Source organism: Monodon monoceros, unplaced genomic scaffold, assembly GCF_005190385.1.
Source record: "Monodon monoceros isolate NGI ecotype Baffin Bay Population unplaced genomic scaffold, NGI_Narwhal_1 Super_Scaffold_18, whole genome shotgun sequence".
In the NCBI taxonomy this organism is placed as follows: domain Eukaryota; kingdom Metazoa; phylum Chordata; class Mammalia; order Artiodactyla; family Monodontidae; genus Monodon; species Monodon monoceros.
Genome location: NW_021703774.1, coordinates 142,232,206 through 142,248,184, shown reverse-complemented (window position 1 = coordinate 142,248,184; position 15,979 = coordinate 142,232,206). Strand labels below are relative to the sequence as shown.

Below are 15,979 nucleotides of genomic sequence, written 5' to 3'. Positions count from 1 at the left end.
GCTTCCCTGGTGGCACAGTGGTTGAGAGTCCGCCTGCCAATGCAGGGGACACGGATTCGTGCCCTGGTCCGGGAAGATCCCACATGCCATGGAGCGCCTGGGCCCGTGAGCCATGGCCACTGAGCCTGCGCGTCCAGAGCCTGTGCTCTGCAACGGGAGAGGCCACAACAGTGAGAGGCCCGCGTATCGCAAAAAAAAAAAAAAAAGAACTGATTATTTAATTAACAAGATGAGATGAGTGTTTCTTAAGATTAACAAGACCTCTGTACCTATCCATTAATGTTGGAAATTTTCAAATTATTGCCTGTGAGCTCCTGGAATCCCTGGAGGCTTCTGGGCCTCATCTTCATCTTTGACTGTTTTCCATCCCTTTCTGTTATAGGGAATGTGGATTGATTCAGAATGGCTGAGATGAATTAAAAGAAGTAAAAATACTGGAAATGACCAACTGGAATGAAATTGGAGTGTGAAAATTCCAATTCACAGTTGCTATAGGGTCCATTTGGTATGTAGAACAGATGCCAAACCCTCAATATTCTGAGAAGTCTTCTGCAAAATGTCAGAGGGACATTGAGGCCTTACACAAATGAGAAAACAGTCTATTTCATGGCTTCTAAATCACCCTTTCTTTAAGTTTTATTTATTGTTCTACCTTCTTGTCATTGCCTCTGAAGAATCACCTCTTCCCCAAGCAGACAGTGCTGGTAAAGACTGAATCCTTAGGAAAAGTTAATGCAAATATGAAAAATTGACTTTATTAATTAATAGTAGGGCTCAAGTCACTGTAAATATGTAAGTCATTATTTCATCCTTTGTGAATATAACCTATTTATTTCCCCAAATTAGCACATTGCCTGGCACTTTATAGAGACTTAATAAATATTTACGGATTTAAAATAAGTTCCATGTATTGCCTGAATTAAGGTTTTCTTACATGAAGAGCAAAACATTGAGGAAAATAAAATAGTGCTGTAATTGTCTGCAGTTGAATGGATTATATCCCTCCTCTTTTCTCCTTTGCAGGATATAAGCTTTTAAACTATCACTCTTTAATTAGAGAAAGAAATATGCTTCATGTTAATTTGGAGTGTGTCTGCTAAAGATTTTGCCTAAGAAAAGATTTAGCTTGGTTTATAACTTTCATAGTTTATAGTTAATATGTAGATTTGTAATTAAATAGGCATGGTCAAACGTGATGTACACATTTGGAAATACAATGAGGGTGGACTAAAAATGAGATTGGAAATCAGCTAGCAATTTAAGTCAGATATTATATTTAACCCCTCTCCCACTGTCTTCTTTCCTTCCTATGCCTCCTTTCCTCCTTCCTTCCTCTTTTCCCTACCCCTTCCCTTTCTCTCTCTGTATCCACTCCCATTCCTCCCTCCTTCCCTCCCTCCCTTCCTCTTTCTTTCTTTCTAACCTCTGTAAATTGGTGATTATAAGAAAAATCCTTTTTCTAACCCTCTGTGGGTAAAACTGGAAGGAACCCTAAACAGTTCACCAATTTTAAGCATCTGGGCACTGTACAGCAGTTCTTACAGTCAAAAGTAAGTTCTCCAAGACTGGCAGGTAATGTTACTGGAAAGTGCTTATCAGACATCTCAAAGTAATCAGAAAAAGTTCTGTTGGAAATGCCTTTTGAAATAAATGATAGCCTTACGTGAAGTGTTGCTGGGATGCTGTAAGCTCTAAAGACATTGTTTGCAACAGTGCCCAACTGGTGAGTCTGGATGGCTCCGGATAGCATTTCCAGGTGTTATGCTGAAGGTGCCTTGTTCACAGTACATAATCAGAATTAGATTTTTAAGGTTCACTAATCTTACAGGGAATGAAAAGTAACTTAGTCTTAGATGCTTCATAGATGTGTCAGCTATTTAAAGGACACCAGTAGTTTTAATTCAGTTGCTTTAAAAATATATTTGTATGTGCTATCTCTGCTGTGTTCCCTCTATGTAGCTCAAGGCTCAGTAGCAGTCCAATGGCACTTTCTAATTGCCATAGTCACAGGAGGAGGTGCCTGGCATGTGGATCTCCTCTGCCCCCAAGGACTTGCCATTTACGCATCATTTGTACCTTGAACTCTTTTTTTTGCTATTGTTTTGGTTTTGATTCTTTTTGTTGTTGTTTCTATTCACATAGAACGACATTACCTAAATTTAGAAAGGAGGAAAGAGAATTGCTAAGAAGGGAGAGAAGTTATCGAGATGATTTGAGATTTGATACCGTAAAATTGTCAACATTTGCTTAGTTGTAGTAACAGAGTGCTGTTCTGTACTTGTTGAGAATATGGTGCATTTCTCCTCCCTCCAAATCTTAGTGTCTAATTCACAGAAGTTATTGAGTTGTTTTTCAACTTCTTAAAGGAGAAAATGAAAGTAAAAAAATTTAGACGTTTAAATGAATTGAATTTATACATTTGTCACTAGAAAACTATTTTTAGCTGAATAGTGGCTTGTAATTGTAGCTATTATAGTTTATAGTGTTTATAATTTGCTGTGGTTTAAATGTTGGTCTTAAGACTGTAATTAGTGACCCACTAGATTTTAATTGCTAGGAAATTTCAGAGAATGTGAAAAAGTTTGGGTTAAGCCTGGGAAATATCCATTCTTGCTTTCCTCAAAATTGGCATCAGTGACTACTTAATGACAGCAGAATGCTTTGAAAACATGCTCTTTAAAGTCTAGCTATAATTAAATACCATAATAACTAGTGTGTAAGTGATAGTTGCTTTTTTGTTGTAGAAACTCTGTGGTAAGTGGAAAGCTTCAGCAAAATCCTTAAGAAAAATATAGTATAAAAAAGTAACTGGTAAATAGAGGATTTTAAAAAATGGAATGCGGATGAGAAATAGACATATATAGATTTGACATGATTATATTTATTTAAATTCCTTATCTCCTTGGACTTTGCAGATAAGGTTGTTTTCTGTGTAATTTTTTAAAAACATATCATTTGTACACTTCTACAATTTACAACTAGTCTCTCTTTTTAAAAAGTGATATGCCAAAACCCATTGTAATGTAATGTAAGCTTGCAGATTTGAGCTCTTCAATGTCAGGAAACAAACAGTGTGTGTACTAATTTCTAAATTACTAGCTGGGTTTCTAAATGTATATGTTGTTCATACAGCCAAGGCAATCTGTACAGAGCAATCTGTATTGTTGGTGTTTCACTGAGCGTTTGCCATTGTTTAGCACTGTTTGTCTCTGCATTTATTCAATATTACCATATGCTATAATCTCTAGACCAGATGAGAGCATCCAGCAAGCATAGACTTCCAAGCAGGAGCCAGAGTAAGCAGTGGAAAATGAAGCTGCTGTAAAATTTTGTGGACAGCCGTTGCAAAATGCTTTCTGAAAATTGTACATAGTAAATGGGAAAGTAGGTCACATCTCGTTTTTTATAAAGTCTTTTCCATATCCATACCCGTCTTTCAAAAATTTATACTTGGTGATAAAAGTAGGCATTTAAAAATGGTGTGGTGTGAAAATAATTTTAAAATAACAGTTTAAATAATTAAGTACTTTTGTTATTTATTTCCATTTTCTGTAAATGATGGGAGTGTTTTTAAAAGCCTATTTACAACAACTAAATACACTTTTGATCATTTCTTTTCATGCAAGGAGCTGTATGCCTAAGAGAGACATGAGTGATACTGTGGTTTTTGTTTATTCTCCTCAAACTTTATATCCAATTTTAGTCAGCAAATAAACTATTTAGTTTGTTTTTCTTTGCTGACTACCTTATTGTTGGCTTACTTTAGTAATAAACAAGAACAAGTTTAGCCAGCAATAGAGATAGAAAAGGAGTAAAGAATGGCTTCTGCAATCTTAAAAAAAAGAGAGAGAGAGAGAGAAAACTCACTGTAGCCTCAGTAATTGAGAGAGTTAAGTTTTGTAAAATGTGCAATTGAAACATTCTATTCTGGAAGGAGGGGTGGGAGTGTGAGCTGCCTCAAATTTTAACATTGAAATTAAAGATAAAATTTAAGTTATCAAATATTTATGGTACACTTACTATGAATGAGATAAAATCCCATTTAGGGAATCTTAAAAATTTGGGACTAGATGATTGCTGTAATTGAACATTGAATATAGATCTCAGTATTCTGATATTTGAGAGTAAAAATAATCTTATTTTATTATTATGAAAATTATTATTATGAAAATAGATTTTATAGTTCTTTTGATTTAATAAAAGGGAACATGCTAGTTCATGTGGAGGAAGAAGCTTTTCAGCATTCATAATTGTCTCTTAGATCTGTATTGTTTTCTCATTCCAACCATGGGGAAATGGCAGAATAACACTATAGCATCTTATGTGACTTAGTTCAACTATTATCCTATTCCCTGACCTAATACATCATTTGTAAATCCTTAATAATGACCATCACAATTGTAATACTACTATACTCCTGACCTTTCACAGTGTATTCATATCTTTTATCTCACTTAAGTCCTTTGATTGGTCTCTCTGTCAAAACCTTTAAAGCCGGACTTCCCTGGTGGCACAGTGGTCAAGAATCCGCCTGCCAACGCAGGGGACACGAGTTCGAGCCCTGATCCGGGAAGATCCCACGTGCTGCGGAGCAACTAAGCCCATGCACCGCAACTGCTGAGCCTGTGCTCTAGAGCCCATGAGCCACAACTACTGAGCCTGCGTGCCACAACTACTTAAGCCTGTGCACTCTGGGGCCCGTGCTCTGCAGCAGAGAGAAGCCACTGCAGTGAGAAGCCCACACACTGCAACAAAGAGTAGCCCCCACTCGTCACAACTAGAGAAAGCCCGCGCACAGCCATGAAGACTCAGCACAGCCAAAAATAAATAAATAAATTTATTTTTAAAAAAACCCAAAAACCTTTAAAGTGAATACATATATATACACACATGCACACACACGCGTGTATGTAATAATATAAAAATGCTGTGTATATATAATATAAAAATGCTTCCAGGTTATTTAAGATAAGTATCTTCATGATGGCAAGGAGGTAATTGATGGCTTTTATCTCCTGCTACTTGTCAGGCTCTTTGGTAGGCATTTTATGTAAGTACATTATCTCATTTAATCATCACCACTGAATTATAAAATAGGTATCTATATTCCCATTTTACAGATGAGACCTCTCTAGTCACAACTAGAGAGGTGGGAAATGGACTTTTGAGAGTGGTAAAGAAGATACTGGCTTAGATGGAGAGACAGTGATATTCTAAGACACTATCTGATTATGTGTCCACTCTCCAGAGTGGTCAGGAAAGCGAATTTCATGGAGAGGTAGGACTTGTACTGTTTACTGAGAAAGGGAACAAAACAGAAGAATGGGGTTTGTGTAAGTGCTGATGAGTTCAATTTAAATGTGTTGAGTTTAAGGGAGGGAGGATCTTATAGAAGGTGGGTACAGCCAACTGTGGTAAGATTTTGGGGGTTTTGCCTTGAATTATATAGATTTTTGTTAGACATTTCTTTGAACATTATTAATAACATTTAAACTTTGTGTTTGTGAAAGAATATGATGAGCTGTTAATGCCTTGAATGGTTAAATAAGTTTCGGGTTGATTGCATGATTTGTGAACATTATAGCTACCATATGCTACATAGGTTAAGGATATTTTTTAAGCAAACTGGATTGTATGAAATCTCTCTTCAGTTTTTCTTTATTATTTATTTATTATATAAGCAAAGCTTGTTTATTATAGAAAAATTAGAATATAAAAGTTACCATGAAGGGAAACAAACAGTAGTCCTAACCCTGGGTTGAATGTATTTTGATCTTTTTCCTACGTGTTTGTTCTTTCAGAAATATGGCTACACACACCTTTCTGCAGGAGAGCTTCTTCGTGATGAAAGGAAGAACCCAGATTCACAGTATGGTGAACTCATTGAAAAGTACATTAAAGATGGAAAGATTGTGCCAGTTGAGATAACCATCAGTTTGTTGAGGAGGGTAAGGAGTGTGAATGCCAACCAGTTAAAACCAACAAGGAACTGAGAAATTAAATCTGCCTTCCCTTTGAGTAATGAAAGAAATCAGAGTATTGAATTTCTTGATTGTGGAGGGTGGTCATGGTGTTTGAGAATGGCAGAACTGGAAGTTCCACTTTCATCTGGGAAGAAATTGGACAGTAGGAAACATTCTCTACGTTGGTCTAGGATCAGCTACAACTGAACATTCATATGTGTACACTTGACCCTTCCCAGCGTGCAGACAATCCATCCTCCTTCCATTTCTATTTCTTTTTCTTCCTTTCCCTTTTCCGTTTTCTTCCAGACTTTGTCCCTCCCTCCCTCTTTCTTTCCCTCCCTCTTTCTTTCCCTCCCTCTCTCCCTCCCATGACCCTCCCGTTGTTGCCATTCTCTCAGTCTTGATGTTTCTTTTTCTGGTGCATGCATCACAGTCTTCAGTGTGAAATGCTGAGACTAACAGCTATCAAATGAAAATAGGTCCAACCTAAAAACATACCTTGCATTTACATGATATCTCTCCACTATAGATTCTCAAGATTATAGTCATTAATAGATATTTTCACATACAAGAAACGTGAAGGAGAAATGGAAGAGTGGGCACAGCAAGAAATAGTTGAAGCCCAATGGAAAAGAGATACGTGAGCTTCTGATTGGAACCAGAGAAACTTGAAGAGTGGCGCATTCACACACATTCTTAACTCTTGTTTCAGAGATTGGAATGCTTCCATTCAGAGTAACTAAATTCTCTCTCCTTGTTCTCTGGATTTAATGCCCTTTCTCCACTTTTATGCTTAATTGTGAAAGAATAGTCTACATTTTTTACTTTTTCATTTTCTACTCTTCAGCTCTTTGCACTAAGACTCTATTTCCATCTTCATTGAAACTATTCTTGCTGATGTTACCAGTGATCTCTATCAAATCTAGGGGATATTTTCAGTCATTTTTCTTGTAGCCTTTAACTTCCTGTCTTTTTGAAACTCGTTCCTCCTTTGTTCTCTGTGACACCATTTCTCTTGATTCTCTTCCTCCTTCGGTGACTGCTATTTCTTAAATCTCCTTTGATAACTCTTCTTCTGCAAGTTTCTTAAACCATGATGCTTCTCGGGGTTTCGTCCTTGGTCCTCCTCTTATTTTATACATTTCTTGCTGGATGTTGTTAGCCATGTCCAAGGTTTACACTGTGCTAATGATCCCAGAATCTATCTCTAACTCTAGCACAAATCTCTTTTTCTGAACTCCAGACCTATATTTCTTTTTTTTTTTTGGCTGCACTCCGCCTCTTGGAGGATCTTGGTTCCCTGACCAAGGATCGAACCTGCACCACCAGCAGTGAAAGCACGGAGTCCTAACCACTGGACTGCCAGGGAATTCCCCAGACCTATATTTCTAACTAACTATTAGGCATCCATCTGAATGTCTCACAAGTATCTCAAAATCAACATGTCCGAGTCTGACTGTATCATCTAAAATGTGATCACCCTTTATTTCCTATCCTGGTTAATGGTTCTACCATCTACCGAGCTGCCCAAGCCAGAAATCTGGGAGCCATCCTGTATTTTCCACCTCTTCCTCAATTTCCCAAATCCACTCAGTGAGCAGATCCTTTCAATTATCTTTCTCTTTATCCTCTTCTATTTATTGATAGTTTTTTTCTCCTCTATTAGTACTATCATCTTAGTTCAGATCCTCTTTTTGTCTTTTTTTTTTTTTTAATAATATTGGGAAGAATGCAGACATTATGTTGGGAAATCAATCACTGAAATATATTTTTCATTTTTTACTTATTTATATTTTGGCTGCATTGACTCTTCGTTGCTGTGTGCGGGCTTTCTCTAGTTGCGGCGAGCGGGGGCTGCTCTTCGTTGTGGTGTGCGGGCTTCCCGTTGCAAGCCCGTGCCCTTGTTGTGGAGCACGGGCTCTAGGCATGCGGGCTTCAGTAGTTGTGGCTCGCAGGCTCAGTAGTTGTGGTGCATGGGCTTAGTTGCTCAGCGGTATGTGAGATCTTCCTGGACTGGGGATCGAACCCGTGTCCCCTGCATTGGCAGGTGGATCCTTAACCACTGCACCACCAGGGAAGTCCCAAGATCCTCTTTTTTTCTTATTTGGACCATCACTAGAGCCTTATCATTAGCCTTTTGCCTTTAATCCATCTTTGTCCCCTTCTAATCCATCCTTCATGGATGATTTTTTTTTCTAAAGGTGATGGGAGCATGTTTTTCTACTGCTTAAAATTTCTCAGTGATCCTGTATTGCTTGCAGAATAAAAACCAAATCCTTAGTGTGGTATAACAAGTTTTTCATTAATTTTGGCCCTACCTACATTAAATTCGGCCCTACCTGCTTTCTAGTCATTTCCCCTTCCACTCTCTACATGCATCCTAAGGTTCACCTCTACCTCTACTATTTCAGATTCATCAAAGCTGTTATGCTTCTTCATTTCTGAGCCTTTAACATCCAGTTGACACCATCTGGAGTACCTTGATCCCTGTCTGCCTGCCATTTCATTATTCAGAATTCAGCTCCTCTGCCACCTCTTTGGTAAAGCTCTTCCTGGCAGTTTCCCAGGTAGTTTGTGCTTGCTTCTTCGTTTTATCACAGCATCCTTGCATACCTCAGTATAGAACTTAGCGCATTTACTTACACATATTTGTTACGCACTGGACTGTGAGCCCGCCAGGGGCCATGACCTTGCTCTTCATGTTCCCTGATGGTAGGCCTTGAATGAGTGTATGTTGAGTGAGTAGAATATTGATGTACCCCTTCAGATATCTTCTACTACCATAATTGGGATAGAAATGCTATAGCAGGAGTCCAAAAGCATTCTGAAATTTTGTGGATATTGGAGAAGCTAGATGCTGGGTTAAAGCCAACCCTCAGATAAAGGAATTAGGGGTCCTGACAGCCATTGTTCTTCTTGAACCAGGAAAGTTTGAGCACTGAGGGAACTGGATGTCGGTTTGCTTTAGAGTAGAGGCTCCTCTGGAGTTTGTCAAAGGCATGCATCTGTGCTTATCTCATGGTGATTGATAGTGGTAAGGATTTGGAGATTCGAGATCTGCATCTCCCAGTCACATATTTCCACATTCTACCTAAATTCAGACTTTGGAAGAGGATGGTGAAACGTGCAATTCTTGCTGTCTTTCTGAATGTATTGTTTCCTTTGCTACCTGTGTTTTGGTGTGGCCAGTGGCATTTAGGTTTAAATTAGCTTCAGTTTAAAAAAAAAGAGTATTGACTCCTACACTAATAATTAATGCTAGCAATCTCTTTATATATCCAAAGCTTTTTGCAGTTGGACTTGAATTATTGCAGAGAATCTGAGTACCTATAGAAGCAGCATACTTCCTACCATAGCAAAATGACCTGGGATGAGGAAAGGGAAGGCAAGATAAGGGTCTCTATTGACTGGAGCAAAGATACTGGTTAATGCTTATTTTTCTCTTTTTGCTGTTTATAACTTCGTGAAAATAATATATGCTTAACTGTAGAAAATTTTAAAACTACAGAAAAAAAATTGTGTGTGTATGTGTATAAAATGGGGGATACATAACCATAACTCTACCAGGTTGAGGCAAACATGTTATTTCCTTTAAGTCTTTTTTTTCCTATGCACCCTCCATGCTTATGATTTAAAGAATAATAATAAAACACACCCATATAGCTACCACTCTGCTTAAGAAATTGCATTAATATAGTGTTGAACTTAAATCTTCCCTTTTTCATTAGGAAATGGATCAGACGATGGCGGCCAATGCTCAGAAGAATAAATTCTTGATTGATGGGTTTCCAAGAAATCAAGACAACCTTCAAGGTTGGAACAAGACCATGGATGGGAAGGCTGATGTATCTTTCGTTTTGTTTTTTGACTGTAATAATGAGGTAATGAAAATCTTTATCTGCCTATATGGGCTTTAAACAGCTGATGGTCAACTATTAGAGAAAAAGAAAGTGATTGGTCTCACTTATATTTACATTTTATATCGACAGCAGTATTTTTTGAATTGGTAAGTTGGATGCACAGAACAGCACTATCTTAAGATATTTGGCATCAGCAATATTGTGGGCCTAAAACTTGCTTTATTTTCAAAATAACAAGAATTTGTGTTTTGCGTTAAGAATTGACTCATACCATGTTAGGTAATGAAGCTGCATTGTTACTTCTTGAGTAGGCACTGTTATCAGAGAGTATCTTGCCTTAGGATGTCGTTTACTGGAAAGGAAACACACATTTCTGGGAAGTTGGGAAAACTTTCTACTTTAAAGAAACATGTATGATAGCCTGATTTGTCTTCTAAGAGTGAAATGAAAGAAAGCAGGAAAGCAGTCTTTTTCTTTCTGGTACTTCTAATAACATACCCAGACATACTTTTGAATAACTAAATGAATTTCTCGGTATCTTTTTTTTTTTTTCCCCCGGAATCATTTAATTAAAAGGCCTGACTCTGTATGACAGCTGTAATATAAACTTTATTAAATTAATGCCAACGGCCTGAAAGAATAAGAATCAGCAGTACTGCCTTGAAGGAAGTTGACTATTCTTAGGTTGAATTGCAAATGTGCCTGTGGTGGAGAGACTTGCTGCAGCCTTTGAGTTGTTTTAAAATGTAACTCTTTTTCCAACCCCCAAAAATATGTTTTCACTTATTCTTCAGAGTTAATTTTAGAATGTTACCACAGCTTTATAACTAAGGAATGTTTATTCACGATTAACAAGGGATACTTTATTCAAATGCAAATATGTTAACTCTTAAATATTTGGATATTTATGGAATTATCAAAAAGTAAGCAAAAATGGAACAAAGTTTGACGCATGTAATTCATACCTAATAAGTTAATAATAGATGGAACCATACACATAGAGATCATCTCTTTATTGCGGTTTGAAAAAAAATACACAGGAAAAACTGAGTCATGAATGAATTCTTCTTATGCTCTGTACTTATTTAACCTAGTTTATGTAAATTGAACCACATGTTTCAACTTTGCATGTTGATTAATGAATTAAACACATTGGGTTTTGTTGGTAATCTCTTTGAACTTCTCTTTTCAGGTTTAAAAGACTGGCAAATTCATATCTTTTTAAAAATAACTTTTTATATATTTCTCTTTTTAGATCTGTATTGAACGATGTCTTGAGAGGGGAAAGAGTAGTGGTAGAAGTGATGACAACAGAGAGAGCTTGGAAAAGAGGTACTTTGCAGTTTTTACACATTGCCACCACGTCTCAGTTTGGAACTTGAGTAACAGATTAAACACGTGCCCCATTTTGGACCAGAAAAAGAAAATGTCATGCTTAAATATGTAGAATGGCTTGTCCAAAAAGCTGATAAGGGAGGGAGCCAACTGGGTTTTATTCTGTATTGTCCCCCGATCTGTCCTAAACAGGGGAGAGAAGTATGCTTAGAACTTCGCAATATTTGCTTCTGTTGCAGAATTCAAACCTATCTTCAGTCAACAAAGCCAATTATTGACTTATATGAAGAAATGGGGAAAGTCAAGAAAATAGATGCTTCTAAATCTGTTGATGAAGTGAGTATCCCTAGCCTGCCTGGTAGTAAAGTAACAATGTGATTTGGGGCAGGGAGGGGAGCAATATGCAGGAGAAAAAGAAACACCGTAACAGATTAGTTTGCTTTTCAAAACACTGGAGACTGAATGAAAAGCTAGGCTTTTTCTTCTTTTTTTAAATTAAAGTATGTATATTTTATCAATTTACAATATTGTGTTAGTTTCAGGTGTACTTCTTTTTGAATAGAGTCTAAAATGGGTTTTACAATTTCAGACTTGTTCTTTGTAAAAAGTGGGTGGTGTATTAATTCCAAACCTCTTTTCTCAAGCACTGGAAAATTCGCATTTTGGACCATGATCATTTTTTTTAAATCTGTAACATGAATAGCAAATCATCTAGCTGAAGAGTCCCCGGTTTCTTTCATCTCTTGCGTCACAGAGCATGTAGCTCCAGAGGTACAGGGTTTCCACGACCCAATGCTTGCCTCTTCCTTCATGAATCTTGGGTCTCTGTACTGTGGTTTGTGGACTCTCAGTGCCCAGCCGCTACTAGTGTCTCTTAAATTCACCTGATCTTTCCCTGATTCCCTGAATCATCTTCCCCTGGACCTTTTTTTATCATATAGTCATTTTTGGTTTTTTATCCATGGTCCCTTCCTGTAGAGGTGAGGTAATACAGAAGACTTAGTGTTTTAGAATCAGAACTAGGAAGATAAGCCACTTCAGTTTACTTTTACTTTTTATAATATTGGTAGCCTATCAAGAAGCTTGTTTTGTCCTAAAAGCACTAGTAAAATTGAAGCAACATGTTCATAATTTTATATTGAAGCAACAGGTTCATAATTATTTACGGTATTGTACTACTGTCTAAAGTAAAAGAGATGAAACTAAGAAATTATAATGTGTTTTTTTTTAATAATCCATTTTGAAAATTCATGTAAAATTGACTTTTAACAGGAACTTAGCCATATGGTGTTTTAACAATATTTGCCTTTTAAATTATTATTATTATCCTTTTCCTTTACAGGTTTTTGATGAAGTTGTGAAGATTTTTGACAAAGAAGGCTAACTCTAAACCTGAAAGCGTCCTTGAAATCAGGCTTGAATATTGCTTTGATAGCTGCTATCACAACCCCTTTTTAAGGCAATTTTAATCTTTCATAATTACATCTCAATTAATGGCTGGAAAGTATGTAGTAAGACAGATTTTTTATCTTCATTTTTTTTTTTTTGGTCACAGGAGTAGACAGTGAATTCGAGTCTAACTTCATCTTAGCTATGGTGCTCACAAAACAAAGAAGGGTGTTAGCTAGTTTTTTGTTTTTATTCAAAAAGAATATCCCTTTTATAGTTTGTGCCTTCTGTGAGCAAAACTTTTTAGTATGTGCGTATATCCCTTAAGTAATTACAACGTGTTTGGATTAGGGATTCCCCACGTCTTCTTTCTCTTGCAGGATTTAAATTTCCAACCTGTTAAGTGAATTTATGGACCAAATTCTAAGGAACTTTTTGTGTAGTGAGTTCTTGGACAATGTGTTTGGTAAACAAAGTCATGAAATGAATTCCTAGAAGTATTTTAGTATTTATCAAATAGCTGACCATTTCCTATAGAAAGGTAAGAAAACTTAAGCTTTGCTTTACTACAGTTTGTACAGAGTTGTTTGCAGGGCATAGTCTTTGCTTCCAGGGGTTGGGATGGGGGCACTGGGGGTTCAGAGCCTGGTGGAATTGTCAGTTTTATTCTGACATAAATCTGAGGGTAAGGGGCAAGGATCACATCTAATGACATGTGTTCCTTTTGCTCTATTATATAATGTTATTAATGATTAAACTGATCTTAACAAAATTCCTAGTAGTGGAACCTTGAAATGCATGTACTTAGTAGATTTATGGTAAAATGATTTGGTTAGTGTTTTAGTAAGACTTCAAAGCTTTTTTTGTTTGTTTTCTAGACTAAGCATAGGGTTAGCACAAAGCAGAAGAAATCTAATGGTTAAATTTCCCATTTGTATTTTATTTTCTTGAATACTTTTTTTCGTAGTTGTTTAAGAAGATTTAAAAATTGCACTTTGGTCAGAAAAATAATAAATTTATCTTACAAATGTTTGATTCCCTTCCTGGCTACTTTTATTCAGTAAATTCTTTTCTTGGCATCATGTTGAAGTATTAAAAGGTACAGAATTCTTAAAAAAGTATAGAGTCCAAAGGAATTTTCTCTTACATTCATTCTTCCTTTAAAAATCTCTGGAAAATTTTTCTCCTTACCTTTTTCTGCCATCACTAATGCAAAGTGGTATCCAAGGTTCTTAATGTGAGATTTATTAAAATTTTTCTCATTTTCAGCACTTATACTGTTTGGTATACAGGGTTAAACTGGGCAAGGAATTTTGATTTTGTATAATTACATTTTATATTTAAATCATTGGGAATAGTGAGGACAATTTATGGATGTTCTTAAATTGTAATAGATTTATTTATTTCTGTGTGTGTTATGAAATTCACTTATTAGTGATGAATTTTCAACATACTTGCCATAGAAAACAAAGTATCCATAAGTACTGTAACATATTAGCCACTAAAATCTGTGTTAAGATTATCTTGGTTTCTTGGAAGAGATTGTAATGAATTCTTATCTGGTGATTTAATCTAGCCAATACTGAGGGATTTTACTGGTAGTGGTAGTTCAATCAAACAGCTGTAGTATGAAGCAAGAGTAAAGACTAAGATTTTGAGAACATTCCTGCTCACATAAGTGAAGAAATCCATTGGATGGGGATCTAAATATTTATATTTATATTGTGAAAGCAAACTTAAGGTTTTTAAGAAGACTGCTGAGACTAGGTGCTTTGCTTCCTTTCATCACATATCTTTCTGTGGCATTTGAGAGCAAAAACCCAGAAACATAGTAATTGCTAAATTATGAGGCTTTCCTTTTTGTTTGCTTTTTAAGTAGAAAAACATGTTGGCAATATTGAGTTTGAGAGTTGATTGAGTTACATCTGACTTCACTAGTTTTGGTCATTTCATTTATTAAATATACAGTCATCAGTGAGTTTTTGACTTTAAAGACCCCAATGGAAGGCTTGCTGTTTTTAAAAAATTAACTAACATTATTTTTATTCGATGATGTTGGATGTGTATGCATTATCAATATTTAGTGAGTAATCCCAATAAATTCTGTGCTGTGGGCTTTGCTGCTTGCTGGTTCAGATTTCTATTCTCTCAAGCATACCAAAGATCAAGAAGTATCATATTTAACATGTGGGTCCTCACAGGGCAAAAGCAGAGTTCAGGATCCAAGAGAATTTTCCACTCTGTGTATGATGCTTATACGTCTTGAATTAAGCAGAAAGCATGACTTTATCCTGTTCCTTCAAGAAGTAATCCAGATTGAGGCACAAGTAGCCCAATTCATTACTGGCCTGCAGCATTAATTGCTTGTCTCTTTGAGGGGGAAATTGGCAGCAGGCAATGTGTATCAGGATGCGGGGTTTTTTGTGGCCTTGTAGCTTTGTCCATGTAATTTAAGTGGTTGCCTGACATTCCAGTGGTCCCTGGAGATAATAGTGGTTGACAGTCTTGGCCAGACAAGGTCAGCATCTTTTCCCTGGAGGTTTGGTCCTTCATCTGCAGACATATACTAATTGCACAAGCCACAGTGCTACAAACACATACTCTGCCTTCCGAGAGTTTTCTATCTAAAACTAACAGTCTGACGTGGACAGACCTTCAGATGTCTTCTGTTGGCTAACTTCAGTCATTTTTATATAGCTTATTGCAATTCTCCCTAGCCTTCTTGCATACTTCAGCTTAATTAAGTACTCCTTTATTCTAAGCAATTTTTTTAAATGAAAGGAAGTTCATATATTGTGTACCAAAGGAAAAGGTAAAAATGGTCCTAATCACTCATCCCTTTATTTCTTCATCTCTGACTTCAGTGTAAGTACTCTCTTGGATTCAAGTCTGCTTTCCTTTGAAGGGGTGTGGTTATTTTGATTGTGATGTTAATTCTGGACTTTAGCTAAATTCTGCAGGTCATCATCTTTCCTGTTCTGGGGAGAGCTGAAGGACTAAGTTGAATTTCTGGCTACCACCCTATGCCCTATGTCAGCCATACCAGCTCCAGGCTATCCCCAGGGCTCAGACTTCTGTGGGATCTCTGCCATCCCATTCATTCTTCAAAGAGGCTTTTGTTTCATGACTTTGTCCTTCTAAGACTCAGGCATAAGAGAAGCGGGCTTAATTATTTTGTACTGTTCAGTGAGACAGAGGTAATAAATCAGCATTTCTCTAGGTGGTGAAGTTCTTGCAGCCACAGAAAATTGTTTTTTTAATTTTGTGATACATTTTGAAGTAACTTTATGCAACTTCTTAGCACTGGTCTTTGATGCCCTAACCAACCAGAGGAAAAGCATCTGCAGAGGTGGGTTACTACATCCCAACCCTAATGGTAGATAACCCTAAGAAATATTAAGAGCTGTCTTCCACACAGTGAAATCAAGC

At 36.7% G+C, this 15,979-nt stretch overlaps 1 protein-coding gene across 1 annotated transcript in view; it reads left to right on the top strand.

Annotated features, from left to right (window-relative positions):
- CMPK1 (cytidine/uridine monophosphate kinase 1) overlaps positions 1 to 14,672 on the top strand; it is a 34,257-nt gene extending 19,585 nt beyond the window's left edge. The window contains exons 2-6 of the mRNA XM_029230241.1: positions 5,802 to 5,948; positions 9,695 to 9,847; positions 11,082 to 11,158; positions 11,401 to 11,497; positions 12,504 to 14,672. Coding sequence (XP_029086074.1) covers positions 5,802 to 5,948; positions 9,695 to 9,847; positions 11,082 to 11,158; positions 11,401 to 11,497; positions 12,504 to 12,545 — 516 coding nt within the window. The 3' untranslated portion in view covers positions 12,546 to 14,672. The remainder of the gene's footprint in view (positions 1 to 5,801; positions 5,949 to 9,694; positions 9,848 to 11,081; positions 11,159 to 11,400; positions 11,498 to 12,503) is intronic.
- The last annotated feature ends 1,307 nt before the right edge of the window (positions 14,673 to 15,979 follow it).